The 25,529-nt window shown below is 45.9% G+C and overlaps 2 protein-coding genes across 2 annotated transcripts in view; both read right to left on the bottom strand.

The window, feature by feature from the left end:
- Positions 1-10,681, bottom strand: part of Schip1 (Schwannomin interacting protein 1) — a 212,429-nt gene extending 201,748 nt beyond the window's left edge. Inside the window, exon 1 of the mRNA XM_071683022.1 lies at positions 10,515-10,681. The gene's annotated coding sequence lies outside the window, so the exon portion shown is untranslated. The remainder of the gene's footprint in view (positions 1-10,514) is intronic.
- An 8,893-nt stretch (positions 10,682-19,574) lies between these two features.
- LOC139760206 (ATP-dependent RNA helicase DHX15-like) lies at positions 19,575-20,000 on the bottom strand. The gene has a single exon (XM_071683141.1). It carries the CDS (start codon positions 19,998-20,000, stop codon positions 19,575-19,577), a length of 426 nt encoding a protein of 141 aa, XP_071539242.1.
- Positions 20,001-25,529: the final 5,529 nt, after the last annotated feature.

The following is a 25,529-nucleotide window of genomic DNA, read 5'->3' as shown; positions in this document are numbered from 1 at the left end:
GTCGTGTCAGCCACTGCCAGGGAGCCAGGCGTGTCGTGGATGCTACTGCCAGAGAGCCAGGTAAGTCCTGGAAGCCACTGCCAGCGAGCCAGGTAGGTCCTGGAAGCCAATGCCAGAGATCCAGACAGGTCGTGGAAGCCACTGCCAGAGAGCTAGGCAGGTCGTGGAAGCCACTGCCAGAGAGCTAGGCAGGTCGTGGAAGCCAATGCCATAGAGGAAGTCAGGTCGTGGAAACTACTGTCTAAAATGCCAGGCTGATCGTGGAAACCACCGCCAGAAAGCCAGTCGGGTACTGGAAGCCACTGGCAGAGAGCCAGGCGGGTCGTGGAAGCCACTGCCAGAAAGCCAGGCGGGTCGTGGAAGCCACTGCCAGAAAGCCAGGCGGGTCGTGGAAGCCACTGCCAGAGAGCCAGGCGGGTCGTGGAAGCCACTGCCAGAGAGCCAGGCGGGTCGTGGAAGCCACTGCCTGAAAGCCAGGCGGGTCGTGGAAGCCACTGGGAAAAAATCATCTTCGAGGTGTGAGGTTCGGACATTTTCCTCCCAAACATTTCCCTTTAGGGCGTCTTCCACTTCGTCTTATCAGTGGGCGGGACAATTCCTGTCTTCCGTTCGGAGAGACACGCTGCTCCTGAGGGACTTCCTGCCTCCGAGACGCGACACTTCTAAATTGACATCATAACAAAGGGGCGTCGCATGCCTGAAGGGACGCGTCGCTCCTGAAGGGAATGCCACTCGCGGAGGACACAACGCTGATGAAGTGATGTTCCTATCAATGCAACATGCGATCTCACCGGAGACACACACACACACACACACACACACACACACACACACACACACACACTGGAAGTAACGTAGCTTAAGGTTGCACCACTTCCAGTCGCAGGGATATGTAAACTCCTTTAGAAAGGTCTTTATGTCACACCAGGACTCTTTCAAGAAGATTGTCCCTGGGGAAGTTATGCATAAGGACTTCACAAAAGTCTTCGATCTCGTTGACCAGAGCATAGCCATTAACAAACGGAGAACAGAGGTATCATGCCATGGTTTCCAAACCTCCTGTAGTAGCTTTAAGGAGTCTACATCTTCCTCCACTCCCTCACCTGTAGCATTTCCACAGGGCACAAGGACAAGACTACCTGTTCGACAGGAGTTACACTGATGACTTGTGTTGTCGGTTAGCATCATTTGACAGCTGCTCTCCCGATTGCATGATAATGAATGATAACAATTACAATGATAGAAATGATAATGCTGGCAGTGATACCAATGATAATGACAATTAAGATATTATGATATAGTAGTAATAGCGTAAAAACAGTCATGATATATTTTTTTGTCCAACGCGTTATCTAAATCATTATACAGCCACAGGCAAGAAAATTTACAGGAAGGAAACGTGGAACATAATCAGCGAGGCGATAAAACAGCGGGAGGGCGGAGAGAGAGAGAGAGTGGTGCATGGACTAGAGTGTCCCTCACCAGATGGCGCAAGAGGGGCCAAAGGTAGATTCTGCACGTCCTTTCCCTTACGCCTCCTCTAGTATCCTCAGCTGTGTTGTGAGCAGGGAGGAGGATGACTATGCCTGAGAGGCACGGGCGAGTGTAGGCAGAACGAAAAACGCAGATATTCTTGTGTCCAGATGCAAGGGGGGTCTACGTGCCTTCGGTCTTCCGCTAGTGTGAAGACGGCAGCTGGCAGATCTGATGACGGTGCTGACGTGTTCCTTCCGGCCTAGTTTATCGCCCAAAGTGGCGACGTAAAGCTTGGTGGGCTGCTCAGCCTTGAGGGGTATTGGAACGCCAGCAGAACAGCGGGGTGGTTGAACGTGGTTGGACGTGAAGATGACGTACATGGGCTACAGTCATGGTTTGGTTGATGCAGTTGAGGGTAGTTCAGCCTTGGAGGCTCCTAAGGGTCTTCTTTCGAGTGATGTAATCGCGAGAGCTGTCGTAAAGACTGTGACGTCAGTGACAGAGTCGTCAACGCGCAGGTGCGTCCAACAAGGACGTCACACATACGGATGAGGAAGTCCAGGGGGTTCCACAACTGGGCTGTGTGAGATGGTCAAGAGAGGGACTTTGAGAGGAGGCGGAGATGGCTGCCACTCACAACAAGCCATTCTATGAAGCTTCTCGGCATTCTTGGTTGGTGTTTCAGTCTACAGTGATGGCATGAGCAGAGAAATGCCGCAGTCGTGGCCATCTCGGGTGGAAGGAAGAGGGAATTGATCAGAGTTCCTTAAGTGTCCGTAGACTTGATTCCCACAGGGGGAGAGAGGTCATAAGAAGAGAAAGAGACGAAAGAGGGAAGAAGGTTTCATAGCTTTGCTATTCGAGGAAAGGAGGAAGGTATCCTAAAGGTTATTCCTAGAATAACTTGGTCTCCACTCAGAGACCATAGGAAGCAGCAGCAACCACAGGCGAGCCACTGATACAATCCTTGGTGGCAGGGATGCATACTGACGGTTCAAAAGGGAAGTGGCCAAAACCATTCTCGTGAGACAGGTGGAGAGGCAGGAACATCACAGAGGACTGGAAAGGAAGTGATGCCTGGAGAACTAACGAGGAAGATAGCTTTTTATTCCACTTCGGTGAAGAAAAAGCCGAACGAAGAGCCAACCCCAGACATGTGAGCAGTATTCCATATTGGGACGAAGACGACATCTGCAGATGCGAAATTAAGGCTCAAAGGAAAGACGATCACGGTTATCTACACAAGATCCCTGGCTATAGAGATGCGGCTTTTGTGATTGATTCTGTGGGGTTTCCAGGACAGAGTGGAGAGTGTGGTTATGTTCAGCGAAGCTACGTTATTGCTGGGATTAACGGTGGTGGACTCAAGTTGGACAAAGGGTAAATGAATGATATTGAAAGAGAAATATACGTTGAAAATGCGTTTTAGATCTGTTGATTCTAACCAGGTCACTACTTCCCCACTCCGAAATATTGCATAAGACCGAATCAAGAAAGGAGACTTGTTCAGGAGAGAGAGAGAGAGAGAGAGAGAGAGAGAGAGAGAGAGAGAGAGGAGAGAGAGAGAGAGAGAGAGAGAGAGAGAGAGAGAGAGAGAGAGAGAGAGAGAGAGAGAGAGAGAGAGAGAGAGAGAGAGAGAGAGAGAGAGAGAGAGAGAGAGAGAGAGAGAGAGAGAGAGAGAGAGAGAGAGAGAGAGAGAGAGAGAGAGAGAGAGAGATGAGAGAGAGAGAGAGAGAGAGAGAGAGAGAGAGAGAGAGAGAGAGAGAGAGAGAGAGAGAGAGAGAGAGAGAGAGAGAGAGAGAGAGAGGAGAGAGAGAGAGAGAGAGAGAGAGAGAGGAGAGAGAGAGAGAGAGAGAGAGGAGAGAGAGAGAGAGAGAGAGAGAGAGAGAGAGAGAGAGAGAGAGAGAGAGAGAGAGAGAGAGAGAGAGAGAGAGAGGAGAGAGAGAGAGAGAGAGAGAGAGAGAGAGAGAGAGAGAGAGGAGAGAGAGAGAGAGAGAGAGAGAGAGAGAGAGAGAGAGAGAGAGAGAGAGGAGAGAGAGAGAGAGAGAGAGAGAGAGAGAGGAGAGAGAGAGAGAGAGAGAGAGAGAGAGAGAGAGAGAGAGAGAGAGAGAGAGAGAGAGAGAGAGAGAGAGAGAGAGAGAGAGAGAGAGAGAGAGAGAGAGAGAGAGAGAGAGAGAAGAGAGAGAGAGAGAGAGAGAGAGAGAGAGAGAGAGAGAGAGAGAGAGAGAGAGAGAGAGAGAGAGAGAGAGAGAGAGAGAGAGAGAGAGAGAGAGAGAGAGAGAGAGAGAGAGAGAGAGAGAGAGAGAGAGAGAGAGATGAGAGAGAGAGAGAGAGAGAGAGAGAGAGAGAGAGAGAGAGAGAGAGAATTAAGGTGATTATAATCATGCTTGACTAGATCCAAAGATCTGATGAAGATAACGATGTGTGTGTGTGTGTGTGTGTGTGTGTGTGTGTGTGGTGTTCTACAACGTTTTTAAACGTTTTTTACGAAAGGACAATAAGCTGTAGGAGTAAGAAAGAGCAATGATGCCATCGAAGATGCATTTGGACCAGAAACAACCACGCTGTCAGCTCGCGTCGCCCACCATACTTCAAGAGCCACAATAACTGATCCTTTTTGACCTACTACGAGCAAATTATTTCTACTGTTTTCTGAAGACATCTTCCCACCCAAACTTGGAGGAGCAACTCTGACACCAGAGCCTCAAAGGAACTCCTCATTCATCACCTTACAATGCTGTTTGGTTACGGGTGTTTTGATAGCATTACAGTGACTGGGAAACATGGCATCTCCACTGAATTGATCAAGCTAATTAAACACCAAACATTGATTCGGTGGAACAAGCCAATTAATCACTAACCACTCATTCATTGGACTGTACAGTGCCAGATCAGAACGGGACCTAATATACTTTCAAGTGTAATTGTGTTTTCTTTGAAAAACAAAAAAAGATATTAGGGTAAATAAAAATAACATAAGTAGTTATCTTTTTTCCTTTTCGAATTAAGACGTATATAATACAACTAAGTGGGTTAGATCTAGGTCTTAGAAATATAGGAGTCACTTTTTTTTTTTTTCCTTAATGATTTCATATCCATCAACCATACCTTTATGACAAACACTCCATCGCTTGCCTCCGTAAGGTGTGGGCATAATAGAGGAGCATTGGAATGAAGAATTAACCAACGCTCTCATTAACATTAATCTCGTGTTATGATCTCACGCCGGGGGTTCAGAGGGGGTCGGCGTATGCAAGGACGGTGTTGAGCTTATTTTGCCCCCTTCAACACGACGGTGTGAACCCTTGAGCACGTAGGTTCGAACCCTTGTGCACAAAGGTTCGACTCTTGAGCACAAAGGTTCGACTCTTGTGCACGAAGGTTCGATCCTTGAGCATGACGGTGGTAACCTTGAGCGCGAAGGTTCGACTCTTGATCACGACGGTACGAACCCTTGACCACAATGTTTCGACCCTTCAACACGACGATGTGAACCCTTGAGAACGACGGTGCGAACCCTTGACCACGACGGTGTGAACTCTTGAGCACGACAGTACAAACCCTTGACCACGACATTACTAACCTTAAACACAACGGCACGAGCCCTTGACCACGACGTTTCGACCCTTGGCCACAACGGTACGAACCCTTGAGCACGACAGTACGACCCTCTGGCATGATAGCCTAGCCTTCAACCTCTCCCCCTCAAGTTAGGCGCTCTTGAAGACGCAGCGTCGTTGCTCAAGGGGGATCTAGTTCGTCCTTGAGTAGGATAGCCTTCACGGGGATGCAACCAACTCTCGAATAATAATTCCTACCACTGGACATCAAAAGGACGACCTAGAATCATCCTACATATGTAGATACTGCTAACACCTAGGCACACAGACTAACCTCATAATGCCGTGATATACGTAGGAGATTCATAGATCACGGGTGAATCATGATACAGAGCCTGTACTAAGGACTGTAAGTATTCTACACCCGTTACAGTAACGCGAAAGGAGAGTTCTCTTGGAAGCGCGATGTTGCAAAGAGAAAGAGAGAGAAAAAAAGAAAACGTAGGATTTCGGGCAATCGATGTCTCGATGTGTATACAGGCATGTTAGTTGAGCGAGATATTCCAGTAAAGAGGGACTAAGGTCTTATTATCGCCACACCAGATTGGCACTAAGAGGAGGTGGGTTTGCAAAAGGAGGTTTACATAAGTGTGTGTGTGTGTGTGTGTGTGTGTGTGTGTGTGGTAGGAGGGTGTGGTAGCCTGGGACTCCTCCCCATGCTCAAGCCCTCAAGGTCACCCAGGAGCTGAGCTCAGTGTCTGATTACACTGTTCTGGCCCAAATGGCAGCGGTGTGAGGTGGTTGTGACGACACGAAAGGGACTTCAGACCTCACGAAACAGCGGTAACAGTCCAGTAGGATTAACGCACTCGTTCGTGGTGACCAATGAGGATCGTTAGTTTGGACAGATGGCAATGAGGTGGGTGGGTTGGGGGTGGTTGGTGGGAGATGGTTGGTGCAGCGCTAGCGCTGGCCGGCTGACCATTAGCTTGTAAAATCAACACAGCATGAATGAGGGAGGCTATGCTTGTGACATGGCAACGCTGCAGGTCACTATAGGGGGTGATTTTCCGGCCGGTTGGCAACAGCAGATCGGAGAGCCACGGGCGGGGTGTGTGTGTGTGTGTGTGTGTTTGTTAGTGGGGGATAGGGATGAGGAGGAGGTGTGTTCGAGCCGACACCAACCGCTCGCCAGGGGAGGTCATATCTCCAGCAGGTCAGGTCACATGCGTGGTGTTCTCGCCTCTCCTGACACAGGGGTATAATCAGGTCAACGTAAAAGCAATGGTGTGCTTTTGTTATTTGAGTCTGTGTCTAACGGTTACTGTAGGTCTGTGCTCGATGTGTCTGTGCCACACACGTACGCGCAGAGAGAGCTTGCTGAATGTGAACGTGCTGAGAGGGACGGCAAATGGAATTTTTGATCATTCTTGGCGAGAGTGAATTATTGTAGGGGGTTTAGAAAGGAGGTAATGGCATATGTTCAAAAGAAGTAGTAAAGAGGAGCAAACTTGGTAGATTGGCTTTACAGAGACCCTGAGTGAAGAATGGCATGAGGTGAGACTAAATGTGAACAGGAGTGTGGATAGTAGCTAGGGAAGTGGTGCTTAAGTGTGCGTGCGAGGTGCGTGGACTGCAGAGGGTGGATGTAGACGTATGAGAAAGGGTAGCGAGTGATCGCGTGAGGAAGTCAGATCGTAAATGAAAAAGAAGAGTAAGGTGTATGAACGGTATCTGTTGGAGTATGAAAATAATTGGAGGGAGAACATAAGAAAGCGGTGGGAGGTGAAAAAATGATGGCAAAATGAGAGATAGGGTGAGAAAGTATCTAAGGGCTTCCCAGAAAATGCTTCGAAAACAGATGATTAGTGGGAGAAGAACAAGAGGACACATGAGGATGAGAATGAAGAAAGTGAATGGGGAAACGGTGACAGGGAGAGGGGTGGTACGGGGAAGTGAGTATTGCGAAGGACTGTTGAATGTGTTTGATGACAAGGGGGCGACTGTGGTAATGCCTGGACGAGATACAAACTAGTGTGTGTGTGTGTGCGTGTGTGTGTGTGTGTGTGTACAGGCATTAGAGGTTGACCTGGTGCAACGCAGATGGCTGTAGAGATATCGGGAAAGCCCCTAAGCCACGTACGTACGTTCCAGGACCCCCTTTCGCCTCTAGATAAGCCTAGATCTCTTATAATGGTCCCTGGACCTGCGCTACTCATCCAGCAGCATAAGTCCCCTAAACACGAGCCCAGATTCACGTCTACAGGTATACCCCATGGCGACTGGCTTCGTAAAACGGATCTGAAAATGGACTTGGGACTGACTTGAGGTGACACAAGGTGCACTGAAAGGTTTTTTCGGTGGGGATTATTACGCCTGCGGCAACGAGAGAAAAGAAAATATCAGGAACGGGAGACTGATGGACGTCCACGCCCATAGCAGTGGGCAAGCTGGGGTCCGACCCAGGGGGCACGCGCATAATGGGAATTTAAAGACAGGGGACAGAGCCCTGACTCTGGCACGCAAGGTTACATGACCCGGATGTGGTCGTGACGCCACGCACGCACAGGCAGAGTTCCAGAGGTTGTAACTGTAGCTACGCACGTAACAATACACATGTCGCGGGTAAACCAGTAATAGGTATACATATACGCAAATAGGTATAGGTATACATATACGCAAATACATACGACGATACACATGTCATAATCAAACATGAAGACATGCAGAGTGCAGTGCAGGCGTCGGGGAGAAACCTGAAGTCATGCAGAGAGCAGCACAGGTGTCGGGGAGAAACCTGAAGTCATGCAGAGAGCAGTGCAGGTGTCAGGGACAAACCTGAAGTCATGCAGAGAGCAGTGCAGGTGTCAGGGACAAAACTGAAGTCATGCAAAGAGCAGCACAGGTGTCGGGGAGAAACCTGAAGTCATGCAGAGGGCAGTGCAGGTGTCGGGTACAAACCTGAAGTCATGCATACAATAGGACAGGTGTTAGGGACAAATCTGAAGTACTACAGATGTAAGTTTCAAACTTGAAGTCACTCACAATAGCACAAGTGTCAGGTAATAACATGATGTCACCCGTACAGTAGATAAGATGTGAGAGACAAATGTGAAGTCACACATAAAGCAGAAGAATAGTTGGTGAGATGGGGTCACACACACACACACACACACACACACACACACACACACCTATCTATCTATCTATCTATCTATCTATACAAGGTTAAGAGGCGGAGCAACACACATGTAAACCTCTCTCCACGTGATACACCAATAGTAATCACACAACAGCACAGATGCAGGGCACTGTCCTGGCTGGAAACAGGTGTCGGGGGACTTTCCTAACTGAAGCCAGGTGTCGGGGACTGTCCTCGCTGGCCACAGGCATTGGGGACTACCCCAATTGACATAGGTACTGGCGATGGCTCTGATCAGACACATGCACCGGGGGGATGACTCGACTGACATAGGTACTGGGGGCTGTTCTGACTGGACACAAGTGACTGCTCTGTCTGGCCACAGGTGTTGGAGACAACTGACTACATGTCACTACAGGGCACTGACTGGACATAGGTACTGGGGACTACCCTAGCCGGCTACATGTGCTGGGGACTACCGTAAGCAGCTGCATTGTGGTGGGGACGGACATCCCCAGGTGGGTACATACGCTGCGGACAGCCCTAAAACACATATTCGAGGTTCACAAATTTAACAGATATATCCCAAGGCGACGGCAACGGGTCATGCCATCCATAGCAACTGTAATGGAAACATTTCATGAGAACACTAATGATGGAATAGGAATTCACGAATCGTCCCTGCGTTTTCTGTGGTTCCTGCTGGACTCATGGCCATGGCAGGAGGTCTAATCACAGGAGGTGTCTTCCCTCGTTGCCCCGCTGCCTTCCCTCTGCTGCGGGCCAGTAATATCCTGCCTTCCCTCGCTATCTTTGTCTCTGGTCAGTGTCGTCCCACACACGCCCCACCCCAGCAGCGAGATGTTACTGAATACGAGAGTATTAATAACTTAGGTTTGGTACGTGGGACATGAGATGGGCGTGTGACATGAGAGGGTGCTGGGCCACGCCAATCCTCATGTTCGTATCCCTCCCCTCACGCCCTGGCGCAGACGAGTGTTGCCAGTGGCTCAGGTACGGTAGGTATTGACCCCGCCCGTCAGGAGGGCCGTGCCTCAGTACGGACGCCGGGTGACTATTAGTAAGCCAGTGTACTTCCACGGACACCGGGTGACTACCATGACAATGGTGTATTTCCACGGACGTCGGGCAAACATTAGGATAGTCATGGACGCTGAGGTGTTCTACGTACGCCGGGTAACCGCTACGACACTCCAGGAGAATGAAGAACCACCACGGACGGGTTTTTTTTTTTCTGCTGTGGCATTCTCAACCTTGATTCATCTCTACGGACGAACCGTGACTATGAGGGCGCCTTGGTACGTGACGTACCCTCCACGGACGCGATGTGACCGCTAGAGCGCTGTAGACTTCTGAGGTACCGCCACCTCCTCTTGGGGCGCTAGACGCCGGAGCTCTTGGTCAGACTGCTGACGAAGTCTGAGTACGCTTGTCGAAGTCGCATCTTGCCCATCACTCTTCCCCAGCCTCTGGCTGCCTTCACTGGTGGCTACTGTTGACTGTGAGCGACCCCGAGGCCATGGGTGAAAGTTGAGATAGGTATTGGGCAGAACTCCGGCAGGAACACCTACATCACCAGCACATTCCTGCTGGAGGAGCATCAGCATCACCACCGTTAATACAGGACAGCCATCCAGCTCAGAGCACATACGGGCGACCTCCTCATGTTTTTGAGGTCTTACGTGAAGCTCTGGGGGACTATGGAGTAGTGGTGGTGGGATGAACACGGTGGATGAAATGTCTTAATGAATCAGATGAGCGTCTTACATATTGTGATCTAGTCTTGCTATTACAGATAGTGAAAGGACGACTGAGCCGAGGGGGGAAAAAAAAACCCCACGATTCATATTGCTATGCATAAGGAGTGAATCTCCCAAACTCTTGTATTGATAACGATAAATATGAGCAAGTTCTCTTCCAAGTTAGATTACATTGCTCCGGCGAGACGAATGAAGAATAAATAAAGAAAGATCCTGAGGAATGGGAGGGTAAAGTATATACCTTGACCCAGTATAGTAAAACATCTACCAACCGTGTAGAAATGTTCTTCACTAAGGCTTCCTTTCCTTCATGGTCGGCTGTGTACCTACGTCCCGCCTCCGGAGGACCTACAGAATAATTAAAGAAACTCTTGGTGCTATTTACACACTACCACAAAGAAAGACTGTAGAACTATTTTTCTAAAGACTACAGGATCAAAGTTTTCCCCCGAGAGCACATGCACTACCACTATGTCTCAAAAATATACATGTTCAAACACAATCTCTTTTCTAGAAGATACTTTCCATCTACGAGAAAGAAGTGTTGATAACTACCAAGGAGAAATGAGATGAAATAACAGCAGTTCCTTGGCGAATTCCAGTACAGGGAAGAGGTGGGCGGAGGTGCCACACCCTTACGCGGTAACCTTCCAGACAGCACTGAGCCCTCGCTCCCGCTCCTCCACCCGCGCCTTCATCACCCACAGAAAACGGACGTCCCTTCGACTTTTTGAGAAAATAAGATACTTTCACCTGCTAACACAAATGCACTCTGGTACGAGCGGGAGTCTCTTGGGAATTTAGTAGATTTTCCCCAAGTTCACTCTTAAATCTACCACAGGGGAATACTTGATCGATTATATGACGTGGAAGCATTTCTGCTGTGGGTGTAAGGTATCCTTTTACTCATTATCAAATGAAATAGATACAGCACATGTTAATCTTCATAGGTATGTATGTATATATGTACGTGTGTGGATGTGTCAGAATATCATACCATCAGAATCCGCTCTTCATCAAGATTTTAAAGTGAAAGTAAATGAAACGTGGGTATGGTAGTCCGTAGACTTTTTCCCATTTAGTATATTACTGGGAGGGGGGTTTTACACTCGATTTGCCCTGGCTCTTCACCTCGCATATACATCATGAACACAGACGCATTTATACATACCTGCATGCATCAGCCACCATTGATAAACAACCAAAGAGGGAAGGGTTTATAACCGAATTGGCTGCATGCCAGGTGCCCTTTTCTGGGATCGAACCCCGGCCACGGGAGACTGGTGGATCGCAGCCCTAACCACTGTACTACAGGTACCCGAGAGTAGATACCGATAGAAATTAGCTTACTGCACAATGCAGGGAGGGAGGTATACACTCGTGTGGAGCCCTCTATCCCTTAAAGTTTCTTTAGCATCATACAACTTTTCAAACTTTTGTATGCATTGCCATTCACTTTCATCGCCACATAACTTAGTGCATACCATTCATCCACGAGTCATATTATAGAAAAATACTACTTTACATTTGTTTTCTTTTGCCTCTACTCGTTGCGTCTCATATAATGGCCTGTGGTTCCTCCATTCCTGCATCTTTCGAAGACCTGTTTACTGATGACGTCAACATATACTGGTATCAATGCTGGTAGCTGTAATCAAGTCTCTTCTCACTCTTCACTTTTTACTGTGGACATATCAACAGCGTGTAGCCTCTCGCTAGGGACTCAGCTCTCATAACTTCAGTTATCATCTTCGATGAACTCCAAGCGACCTCCTTTTCAATAGATTATGTTTCTCCACGCAAAAAGCCCAAGCTGAGAAGCGTATACTCTTGCTGAATAATTCCTTATCCATGTAACTAGATACGCATCTGATTTCGTCAGCATCCAGTTTGTCTCCTTTAGTCTTTTCCAGTATCCATCCATATCCTTTCTAGTTATCCTTTCCAGCACTTTACAGACAACTCAGGTCTTGTAGAGAAGAGTAACATCCCGACCTCGAATCGTAGTAACATTTACGCCTTTCGTTCCATTGATATTCTACCTACCTCTAGCGACACCTTGATAAACACTTCAGGGCTGAACTCATTTTCTTGTAGAAACGGTTTAGTTCTTACAATAGTCTCGAACACTTATTTCAACACTTTATATCTGGTTCCATCCGTCTTCCTTCCACTTCTTCATGTAATATAAACTCAAACATGATCAATTTTTTTTCCCAGTTGGTGTATCATACATGATACTCTCAGTTTCCATGCTATTGTATGTGGAGCTGTGGTCTACCTATTGTGGTGTCTCACCCCTCTTTTTCCAGTATGAAACTGCGGGTTCAGTAATGACAATCATTATGACAATAATGATAATACTAATACTTTTAGTGATAATAATAACGATATTAAAATGATGATAGTAGTGCTTATAATAATGGTAATGATAATAATACTAATACTTCTATTACTACTATTACTACTACTACTATTACTACTACTAATACTAGTAATAATAATGATAATGTTAAATTTTATCTACAATGAAGCATAGACCTTCACCATTAGTAGTGTTATAATTCTCTGTGTATAGGAAAACTTCACTGATATTTCTCGTGGTAAAGGAGTTAGAGTTGATAACTCCTGTGGATCTTCAATATATATTAGGTTATTAGGTTATTAGGTACAGTAGGGGTGAGGGTCAAGTCAATTGGGAGGTGAGTTTGAATGGAGAAAAACTGGAGGAAGTGAAGTGTTTTAGATATCTGGGAGTGGATCTGTCAGCGGATGGAACCATGGAAGCGGAAGTGGATCATAGGGTGGGGGAGGGGGCGAAAATTTTGGGAGCCTTGAAAAATGTGTGGAAGTCGAGAACATTATCTCGGAAAGCAAAAATGGGTATGTTTGAGGGAATAGTGGTTCCAACAATGCTGTATGGTTGCGAGGCGTGGGCTATGGATAGAGATGTGCGCAGGAGGATGGATGTGCTGGAAATGAGATGTTTGAGGACAATGTGTGGTGTGAGGTGGTTTGATCGAGTAAGTAACGTAAGGGTAAGAGAGATGTGTGGAAATAAAAAGAGCGTGGTCGAGAGAGCAGAAGAGGGTGTTTTGAAATGGTTTGGGCACATGGAGAGAATGAGTGAGGAGAGATTGACCAAGAGGATATATGTGTCGGAGGTGGAGGGAACGAGGAGAAGAGGGAGACCAAATTGGAGGTGGAAAGATGGAGTGAAAAAGATTTTGTGTGATCGGGGCCTGAACATGCAGGAGGGTGAAAGGAGGGCAAGAAATAGAGTGAATTGGAGTCATGTGGTATACAGGGGTTGACGTGCTGTCAGTGGATTGAAGCAAGGCATGTGAAGCGTCTGGGGTAAACCATGGAAAGCTGTGTAGGTATGTATATTTGCGTGTCTGGACGTGTGTATGTACATGTGTATGGGGGGGGGGGGGGTTGGGCCATTTCTTTCGTCTGTTTCCTTGCGCTACCTCGCAAACGCGGGAGACAGCGACAAAGTATAAAAAAAAAAAAAAAAAAAAAATATATATATATATATATATATATATATATATATATATATATATATATATATATATATATATATATATATATATATATATATATATATACATACAATTCACCATTTTCCGCGTTAGCGAGGTAGCGCTAAGAAAAGAGGACTGAGCCTTTGAGGGAAATCCTCACTTGGCCCCTTCCCTTTTCCTTCTTTTGAAAAATTAAAAAAACGAGAGGGGAGTATCTCCAGGACCCCCGCTCCCTCCCCTTTCAGTCGCCTTTTACGACATGCAGGGAATACGTGGGAAGTATTCTTTCTCCCCTATCCCCAGGGCTAATATGTATATATATATATATATATATATATATATATATATATATATATATATATATATATATATATATATATATATATATATATATATATATATATTTATGAGAGAGAGAGAGAGAGAGAGAGAGAGAGAGAGAGAGAGAGAGAGAGAGAGAGAGAGAGAGAGAGAGAGAGAGAGAGAGAGAGAGAGAGAGAGAGAGAGAGAGAGAGAGAGAGAGAGAGAGAGAGAGAGAGAGAGAGAGAGAGAGAGAGAGAGAGAGAGAGAGAGAATCGAGTAACTTGGAAGGGAAAACATTTAACTGTTCCAGCTGGTCAGTCGTGTCTCGTGTCCATGACGATAGTTCGTGTCCCCTGCCTCTGGTCCAGCACTCAGGGCATCCCTAGCAATATACAGGATCCTCCACCTACCCTCCCCACCAGCCAGCCCTCCCTCCCTTCCTGCATAACCTAAATTGAAGTTACGGTAAAGGCTTCAAATTTTCCCTGCCCACCATTCCTGCTTCCAACCCTTGCTGTCTGCATTCCCGATTTCTTTTCTTTTTTCACATTTACGTCCTTCACTTTTCTTTTTTCCCCTGCCCAACTTCCTTGCCCTTCAAGATTGACGGGAAACTGTATGAATATATAATTTTCTTCGTGAATTTATTATTTTTTACAGTTCTTACGTCACATCTATCAACTCAGATGGTCGGGAGGGTCTCACTATCGTCTTTCGAGACGTCTCTTAAAACTATCTATGTTCCATCCACTTCCTCTTTGATGACATTTCGTGGAGTGCCAACCAAAATTCTACGTCTCTCATTTCCTAACAGTGTTTCTCCTCACTGCAATACATCCTCTTAAGGTTGTCTGTGGCTTCGCGTGAATCAAATGACTCAGACATGGTTTGGTATTCTCTAAGACAAGACGTGGAAAGACATGAATTGGACCTTGCCCTTACCTGCTGGATCGAATACCGCTTTCTCCTGGGTGCTGGGCATTCTCGTATAGAGTGATCCATACCTCTGTCTGTCTGTCTCTCTCTCTGTCTGTCTATCTGTCTCTTCTAGCACGTCACCGATTTAGGGTTAGTCGTTCCCACAGTAGGTTTAAGGATTCGGTGAATTTGCGCATGCGTATATATATCGTTGGGCGTCACCTCTGATGACATTATATCATCGTCAATGGATGGGAAAAAAATTGCCTTCTCGTCGAGCAATGTCGTACTCCTTTCCTTGTCTTGTCATCCTTTCTCTGCTCCTGATTGTTGCGCAGCCTCGATGAAAGGAGTCCTAAGGTATGTATTTGGAGAAAATTGTATATATTGATTCGTTTGACTATATCCACTAGACTGGCTCTATCTATACGTACTTGGTTCTGTAATCTTTATTTCTGACGTGAGCCTCTAGCATCTTTGTTGTTGAACTGAGCCATTGGTTCTTTCACTCGTTGGATGCAATGGTTGACCTAACATAACTCACATACTTTAGAAAATGTCATTATAAACTGCAAAGATTTGGTTTGGGATATTCGCTTTAACGGATTTATATTCATTAGTTATGGAAAGACATTTGTTGAAGTCTTCCTGAGCTATCTTGCCTCAGAGAGCGCCCATCTCCCCACCCCAAGCCTTCACAACACTCAAGAATGCGACGCACGACCTCCCATGGGACCTCACGGGTCAAGGAGCATGGCGATGTTGTGCATTTGCATCTGAGAGGTGAGTGCAGGGCAGGTGGGGAGAACCTGTTCAATATCTTCAGGGGTAGATGTTGCATCTTGAGCCTGAGGGGGTCCATGTTTGGGATGTTGGAGTGATGGGTGGTATACCGACGTCTTTTGACGAAAGGGAGTATCTGTCTATCTATCTATCTATCTACCTATCAATCAATCTATCTATCTATCTGTCTATCTATAATATCCCTGAGGAAGAGGAGAAAGAGTTCTACCCCCGTATTCCATGCATGTCGTAGAAGGCAACTAAAAGGGGAGGGAGCAGGGGGGCTGGAAATCCTTCCCTCCAGCTTTTGCATTTCCTTCCTTATCATTCCTTCTATTTAGACCACTGAGGCAAAGGCGTATGTTTATGGTCTCTTGGAACAACGTGTCATATGGAAGGCGTTAATTTCAACGCTGATGCTTTTGTGATGATTCTTAGAAAAAGAGCCTGCGTTTAAGGCAACGCAAGAATCATAAGATATTTACAGGAACAAAGGGAATGGAAAACCCAATGGCATTGAAAACAAGAATTTTACAGGAACAAATCACATCGTAGATTACAGTGAGGAAACTAGAATTTCAAGGGAGGAAACACGTATCATATGATCACTGAAATACGATAACAGGTCATACAATGACAAGACAGAGGATAGATGTGCATTGAGTTATATATATATATATATATATATATATATATATATATATATATATATATATATATATATATATATATATATATATATATATATGTATACAAATGGGTACAGATATACACATAAAATGACAAAACAGAGTATGTAGATGTGCACTGAGTTGTATATATATATATATATATATATATATATATATATATATATATATATATATATATATATATATATATATATATATACATACATATATGGATACAGACATACACATACACTGACAAGACAAAGAATGTAGATGAGCACTGAGTTATATACATATGGATATATAGCTATAGACATGCATATATATATATATATATATATATATATATATATATATATATATATATATATATATATATATATATATATATATATATATATATATATATATATATATGTTGGAAAGGATCACAATTTTGCGCGTGATCAAGATATTCCTATGAGTCCAGGGGAAAAATGAAACACGAAAAGTTCCCAAGTGCTCTTTCGTGTAATAATCACACCATCAGGGGAGACACAAGAGAGGAATATAACAGTCAGTTGATATACATCGAAGAGACGAAGCTAGGATGTTAAATGGCAGCACCTGTAGTCACAGTCAAATACAGAGAACGTAAAAATAAAAACCAAAAAGAAGGAGATGGAAATGTGGTGACAGTCCAATCAAGAATTCAGCAGGGATAGAAATCGATCATGCAGTTACGATTAGATCACCAGATGCAGAGGAACAAATGGTTATGGTCTAGTTCCAATCAGAATAGAAAATTTAGGGGGAACAGAATGACAAAAGAATAAAAGAAATGATCGTAGATGATTCACTTAATATCAGAAAAGAGTTTAAGGTGATCGAGACTGAAAATGCTTGAGGCAGTGGTTGTGATCCTGTAACTCTCTCTTTCCTCCGTCAATTTTTCCCCTCCTTTAGCACTCCCTGTGTCACCATACAATCTTCGGAGGTCATCTAGGATTTGCCTTATTACCTGGGGGGGGGGGGGGGGGGGGGGTAGGTCATCTACCGTATGTACTCTCTGCCAATCCCTCTTCTCAGCGTAGTTTATGAACTCCTTTCATCAAGAACTGTGCTAGTTTCTCGATGCACTTCACTATTAGATTTTTCCATACGTGTCTTCATTTACGAAGCCTCATGCATGGAAAAGTCAGTTTCCGAGGCTTTCATTATTTCTATTTTCCTTGCTGGAAGAGATAGGAAATCTTGTGTAATGTAAGAGTTCTCACGAAGCTGCTAGTGTGGTTTGGTCCGGGTCGCCCTGTGTCGTTGTGAAGCACGGACGAACTGCTATCATATTGGAGTATCACTCTCTCTGAAGATCTGTTCGCGGCTTAATTGGACTGCTCCAGTTCCAAACATAATGATCCCTTGAGTAGTTGGAGCTTTCAAATTGTGCTGCCTCCTGGTTAGTCACCATTTCCAAAGTGGTCCCTCAGATGTGACCTAAAAAGATGACCCCCTACATCTTTTCCTACAATATACAGTTAGTCTTCACATTTTCACTATGCCTTTGACATCTGTAACTCCTATTAGGTTCTGGAGCGTCCACTCGGCGTTTGAAATAATTTCCAGTGTCTTGCCTTCACTTGCTCTGCCATTCTTCCCATCCTCTCGTTGCTAAGGATGATGTCCCCGGCCACAGATAACTAAATCTCCTATTCAAATAATATCAACTGTTCAAAAATGTTTGACCGGAGTAAGCTTAAGTCACCCAGTTAGGATTCATTTTCTATCATTGAATTTTAGCTTTAGAGAAAATGAAATTTAGGGGTAACCTAATCTGACTTGAAACCTTTTATTATTTTTTTTTTATACGTCATAGAAGAGAAACCTAGTTACGTTATATCCATTTGTACTTACTTTGTGAAGGGGGGGAGGGGGGAACGGAGCATTGGAGCACACGTGAGAGACGCTTCGCGCCGCTGTGTAGAATCCAACGTATAGGAAAAGAAACATCACTTGACCCTTCCATCTGCAAAGAGAAAAGTTAGCTCTGTTCTCCACCTTGACAACAGGGTATGAGGAACAACCTGGACACACGTTGCGGCTAATGCCATTCTACAGCTACAGGCGACTTCATATATCAAGGACATGGAAGACAGTCGCAGCCACGACTATATCGTTCTAACCTTCGCAGTCATACCACTCGGGGACACAAAGTCTATTCCCCCTTACGAGGTATCCGAAGAAACTAGCCCCGAAAGCCATAGCTGCTGTGACGCCACCTCAAACAGTGCAGTACCTCACAGACTGCTCCAGTGATCAGACCGAGGGAAGGTCTAGCGCGACCTTCCACACCCAGGGTCAGACTCTCCTCCGAAGATCAGCAGACGGCTGCTGCTCCACTCTACAAAATAGAGCTATTAGCTATGTCCAAGGCTCTACAGCACGCTGCAACGGAACACTCCAAGCCCGTCGCAATCCACATCGAGCCCAGGATAGCCATACAAGCGCTACATCACTCGAATCCAAGAGACAGCGTTGCAACACTCCAAAGCTTCTAACTTCAGGAGCGCCAGGGTTCGTCCCTCATCGAATCCACAGCCATTGTAGGGACAAAGGGGAAACGAGACTCGGGTAAAGGCAGCCAAGGCAGCCACACGTCTCGCAAGCATTCATACACAAGTTCCAGTGAGCCTGAGCCAAACCAAGCTCCACCTGTGGATGCAGCAAGGCTCCACTTGAAGAAAAGCCTACTCGACGTCCTCAACAACGGGTCCTCCTCCACCAAATGGTAAGTGGTGGCGACACGCGGGGGAGCCACCATACACCAACAAAACTGTGTCCAGAGAGACGCGAGTCAAGCTTCATCGCCTTCGACTAGGATGCATATGCTCTTGGCAGATTATCGACGGAGCCGTCGTGGAGTGTGAGTATTGACAGGATGCAGCAGAGAGCTCACAGTCTCCTACACAGAACCCGAGAACTTAGAGAAGAGGAACACACGATACCAGCGGCTTCACCAGTCTGCAGAGCCCAGAAGCAACCTATGCAGCATCTCTACAGAAATATAGCAATTCTGGCTCTAGGGGGCGCTGTACAGCGAGCCTGACCCTGACCAAGAGTGGCGGCGCTGGTGAAAGCGCTCACTGACCAGAATCCGCGATCACTTGCGTGCCTGCTGATTCCTCTTTATCAACAACAGGCAGGATCAACTCACATGCCTTCTGGATGATCCAGTTATCCCTTCCGGCCACTTGTTGTAAAGGCGATTTGGAGCTGTGAAATCCAGCCAGAATGAAAGAGCTGGCCGCCCAAGACAAAGGACCGCATCGTCTGACTTTGAGACGCGTCATTTGTACTTGTGAGGTTGCATTTCTTGTCACTGTGGTATCGTCCCTTTGGTGTGGGAGCGTTCACACATGAATATGACTAATGTGTCACCACTCTTGGTCATTGCTCTCACCTGCTTCTGTGGTTTCCGGGTGACACTCACTCTGCTCTGCAGTTTGCATTTCTGACATGACCTTCTTCAATAAACTGCGAGGATAACACGGTGGACAGCTGTCCATGTAAAAGTGTGGAGCTATACTCATTAGCCACTCTGGTTCCACTTTGGTTACAGTTCGTATGCAGTTTTTAAATGTTTGAACCGACTCGTGGTAAATAACCCATTTGGGTTTACGGTCGTGAGCAGTTGAGGCGTGAATTTTAACCATTTGTTGCTCTCGAAGAATCAGGTAATTCCCGAAGCCTTCTGAGTGAGCAATTTGCACGAAGAAGCCAGATATTAAGTCTTGCCTTATGTCTTCCTGTCTTTGGTTTGCATTGAAATCCAAAGAAAATTGAGCGGAATCCCTACACATGGCTGACAATTAGGTCGCATAAAACATTGTAGGAGGGAGAGTATGGCACAAGATGGTTAAGATCTCACTGGAGCACTTGAAATCAGATGTGACCAACGTCCTGGCCAGCTCCCCAGCTGGCCAGGATCAAGCAGCAATTCTGTTATGAGGGCTCTTATTCTTGTAAAGTTACCATTCGTGTCTACTGCTCCAAGTTATCTAAGGAGCTCTAGAAAGTTCGCGACTGTTGCAGTGGCTGGTTTGTCCATTGATCTATAGTTGTGTAAGTCACTCATATCCATCATTTTTTTTCAGAAGAATGGCATCAAGCAAATGGAACCATGGAAGCGGAAGCGAGTCAGAGGATGGGGGAGGGGGCGAAGGTTCCGGGGGAGATGAGGAATATGTGGAAGGAGCAGAAATGGATATGTCCGAACAGTTGTTCCAACAATATTTCATGGTTGCGAGGTATGGGCCATGCGGAAGAGGGTGAATGTTTTAGAAATTAAACGTTTTAGGATATATGCGGTTTGAGATGGTTTGATCGAGTAAGTAATGAAAGGGTAAGAGAGATGTTTGCTGATAGGAGTGGTTGAGAGAACAGAAGAGAGGGTACTGAAAGGGATGGACATCTGGAAAGAATGAGTGGGGAAAGGATGACAGAGAGGATATATGTTTCAGAAGTGGAGGGAAGGAGGAGACGTGCGAGACCAAATTGGAGGCGGAAGGATGGCGTGAAAAAGATTTTGAGCGATAGGGGCCTGAATACGCAGGGGGCGAAAGTCGTGCACGGAAAAGAGCGAATTGGAACTGATGTAGTATACCGGGGTCGACGGGCCGGAAGTGGACTGAACCAGGGTATGCGAAACGTTTGGGGTAAACCATGGAAAGTTCTGTGTTTCCTGGATGTGAATTGGGAGTTGTGGTTTCGGTGCATTACACCAATATATATATATAAATATATATATATATATATATATATATATATATATATATATACATGAGTTTGAATAGAGAAAAACTGGAGGAAGTGAAGTGTTTTAGATATCTGGGAGTGGATCTGGCAGCGGATGGAACCATGGAAGCGGAAGTGGATCATAGGGTGGGGGAGGGGGCGAAAATTCTGGGGGCCTTGAAGAATGTGTGGAAGTCGAGAACATTATCTCGGAAAGCAAAAATGGGTATGTTTGAAGGAATAGTGGTTCCAACAATGTTGTACCCCATGGTTTACCCCAGACGCTTCACATGCCCTGATTCAATCCACTGACAGCACGTCAACCCCGGTATACCACATCGATCCAATTCACTCTATTCCTTGCCCTCCTTTCACCCTCCTGCATGTTCAGGCCCCGATCACACAAAATCTTTTTCACTCCATCTTTCGACCTCCAATTTGGTCTCCCACTTCTCGTTCCCTCCACCTCCAACACATATATCCTCTTGGTCAATCTTTCCTCACTCATTCTCTCCATGTGCCCAGACCATTTCAAAACATCCTCTTTTGCTCTCTCAACCACACTCTTTTTATTTCCACACATCTCTCTTACCCTTACGTTACTTACTCGATCAAAGCACCTCACACCACACATTGTCCTCAAACATCTCATTTCCAGCACATCCATCCTCCTGCGCACAACTCTATCCATAGCCCACGCCTCGCAACCATACAACATTGTTGGAACCACTATTCCTTCAAACATACCCATTTTTGCTTTCCGAGATAATGTTCTCGACTTCCACACATTCTTCAAGGCTCCCAGGATTTTCGCCCCCTCCCCCACCCTATGATCCACTTCCGCTTCCATGGTTCCATCCGCTGCCAGATCCACTCCCAGATATCTAAAACACTTTACTTCCTCCAGTTTTTCTCCATTCAAACTTACCTCCCAATTGACTTGACCCTCAACCCTACTGTACCTAATAACCTGGCTCTTATTCACATTTACTCTTAACTTTCTTCTTTCACACACTTTACCAAACTCAGTCACCAGCTTCTGCAGTTTCTCACATGAATCAGCCACCAGCGCTGTATCATCAGCGAACAATTACTGACTCACTTCTCAAGCTCTCTCATCCACAACAGACTTCATACTTGCCCCTCTTTCCAAAACTCTTGCATTCACCTCCCTAACAACCCCATCCATAAACAAATTAAACAACCATGGAGACATCACACACCCCTGCCGCAAACCTACATTCACTGAGAACCAATCACTTTCCTCTTTTCCTACACGTACACATGCCTTACATCCTCGATAAAAACTTTTCACTGCTTCCAACAACTTGCCTCCAACACCATATATTCTTAATACCTTCCACAGAGCATCTCTATCAACTCTATCATATGCCTTCTCCAGATCCATAAATGCTACATACAAATTCATTTGCTTTTCTAAGTATTTCTCACATACATTCTTCAAAGCAAACACCTGATCCACACATCCTCTACCACTTCTGAAACCACACTGCTCTTCCCCAATCTGATGCTCTGTACATGCCTTCACCCTCTCAATCAATACCCTCCCATATAATTTACCAGAAATACTCAACAGACTTATACCTTTATATATATATATATATATATATATATATATACACATGTATATATATGTTCCTTAGCGCTGCCATTCTGACGCGGAAAGCAGCGATCAGAGTTAATGGTAGTTCCTAAATACCAAAAATGTTTGTGAAAATATTACTTTCAAAGACAAATATGACCTAGAAGGGAGGTGTATGGTCACGCTATTTGATTTATAGAAAAGGAGTCACTGGAAGTCTGAGATCTAATAGGTGGGAAACTGAGTATGGCATAGCCTGGGAGCGCTTATATAAAACATATTAGAAACATGGAGCAAAAAACACAATTCAGTCTCAGACGTTTCAAGTCTGGCCATTGGACTTTGTCCTAAGGAATTGGCTGGGAGGTGACCCGAGGAGGATTATTCTTGAGTATGGCGACTGTGATGAACTGGAACGGTTTAGTTCGGGTTGGAATGGGTACCAGTAGCCCTCACCGGGGTACAGCTTGGGCGTTGTACCCTTGCACATTGCACGGTCATTGAAATATTCGACGAGTGCACGCCAGCAGCGACACACAATGCAAACAACTACAGCAATACACATGACCTTACTATAGTCTATATTCTGAGAGTTTTGAGCTCCGCTGTCGTCTTCCGTCGCAGTGGAATTGGAAGGCTGGGAGGTGGTACGCCCGAGGACAACATTCACCCGTTCGCCTAACCGCTGGATGAAGCCGGGTTGGGAATCAGTGGTATTGGCAGGCTCGGGTTCAGGAACACTGCTGGCATTGGTAGACTGAGAAGTAGTGTCGTTGGTAGATCGGAAGACACCAGTCACACGCTCAGTTATCCGCTGGATGAGGCTGGGTTCCGAACCAGTGGTATTGGCAGGCTCGGGTTCAGGAACACTGCTGGCATTGGTAGACTGAGAAGTAGTGTCGTTGGTAGATCTGAAGACACCAGTCACACGCTCAGTTATCCGCTGGAGGATGTTGGGTTGAGAACCAGTGGTATTGGTACTGGTCGTATTGACAGGCTCAGAAGCACTGGTACTGGTCGTACTGACAGGCTCAGAAGCACTGGCACTGGTCGTACTGACAGGCTCAGAAGCACTGGCACTAGTCGTATTGACACGCTCAGGAGCACTGCTATTGGTCGTATTGACACGCTCAGGAGCACTGCTATTGGTCGTATTGACACGCTCAGGAGCACTGCTATTGGTCGTATTGACAGGCTCAGGAGCACTAGTACCGGTCGTATTGACACGCTCAGGAGCACTGCTATTGGTCGTATTGACAGGCTCAGGAGCACTAGTACCGGTCGTATTGACACGCTCAGGAGCACTGGTACTGGTCGTATTGACACGCTCAGGAGCACTGCTATTGGTCGTATTGACACGCTCAGGAGCACTAGTACCGGTCGTATTGACACGCTCAGGAGCACTGCTATTGGTCGTATTGGCAGACACAGGAGCACTGGTACTGGTCGTATTGACAGGCTCAGGAGCACTGGTACTGGTCGTATTGACACGCTCAGGAGCACTAGTACCGGTCGTATTGACACGCTCAGGAGCACTAGTACCGGTCGTATTGACACGCTCAGGAGCACTGCTATTGGTCGTATTGACAGGCTCAGGAGCACTGGTACTGGTCGTATTGAGAGGCTCATGAGCACTGGTACTGGTCGTATTGAGAGGCTCATGAGCACTGGTACTGGTCGTATTGAGGGGCTCATGAGCACTGGTACTGGTCGTATTGACAGACTCAGGAGCACTGGTACTGGTCGTATTGACACGCTTAGAAGCAGAGGGCTGCTGAGGGGCAGTGGTATTGGACGGCTGAGGAACAGTGGTATTATTATTGCCAGACTGATGATTTTTCTGTACGGCAATTGTGCAAGGAAGTTGCTCTTGGATTCTTGCCCTCAGCTCCACAGCCTCCTTACGGCACTTCGCATTTTCTTGTTGGTATTGCTCTAGCATGTTTCTAGTAAGATTAGTTTGTTGGAGAAGCTTTTGATAAGCATTCTCCTTTTCATGAAGTGAAGCACTCTGTTTCTTTACCACCTCCTGCAGCTGGTGCAAGAGATTTTGATGGTGTTGGTCATTTCTAGTCTTTTTCTGTAACTCCTCTTTAAGACGTTGATTTTCTTGGAGATACTTAGCATATTCTTTTTGAAGGGAGCTAAGCGCTTTTTGAGTCCTTTCTTTTTCCTGTTTCTCTCCAACGTAGAGGGTATGGAGCTTCATGATCATCTTCTGTGAAACGAGTTCAAATTGATCCTGGTTGGCTTTTGTAACGACTTTTGGTAACTCGTCGTGCGACCCTTGAAGTCCTGGGACTTCAGTCGCGCTACCTGTGGCGGGCGTGTCCTTGCCGCTTGTCGTCATGAAGTCAGGGCACTCATTGGAGGAGAGGCCGTAGCTGGACTGGCACACTCTGTCCACCACACCGTTCACAGCGACTACACAGGTCACAGCAGAGATGAAAACAATGAAAAAGGTTTTCATGATTTTTATTTATATTTGAATGCTTTGTTTGTTTGTGGCACTTCCACTGTCATAAATGAATGAATGAAAGGGAATGTTGTCGTGGGTGGTATTTTTGGCAATGACTTGAGCGTACGGTAGTAACGAGGGTGTTCGGTGGTAGTCGAGATGCAGGTAGTAATGGGCAATAGTTGGGATGCTGGTGGTAACTGATGTGCTGGAAAGTAGTTGGGATGCTGGTGGTAACTGATGTGCTGGAAAGTAGTTGGGATGCTGGTGGTAACTGATGTGTTGGACAATAGTTTGGATGCTCGTAGTAACTGATGTGCTGGACCATAGTTGAGATGCTGGTAGTAACTGCTGTGATGGGTAATACTGTGGATGCTGATAGTAACTGATATGCTGGACCATAGTTGAGATGCATGTAATAACTGATGTGCAAGACATTAGTTGAGATGCTGGTAGTAAAAGATGTGCTGGACAGTACTTTGGATTCTCGTAGTAACTGATGTGCTGGACAATAGTTGAGATGCTGGTAGTAAC

This window comes from Panulirus ornatus, chromosome 35 (genome assembly GCF_036320965.1).
Source record: "Panulirus ornatus isolate Po-2019 chromosome 35, ASM3632096v1, whole genome shotgun sequence".
Lineage (NCBI taxonomy): Eukaryota > Metazoa > Arthropoda > Malacostraca > Decapoda > Palinuridae > Panulirus > Panulirus ornatus.
Note: the sequence above shows the minus strand (reverse complement) of the source record. Positions and strands in the feature narration are given on the sequence as shown.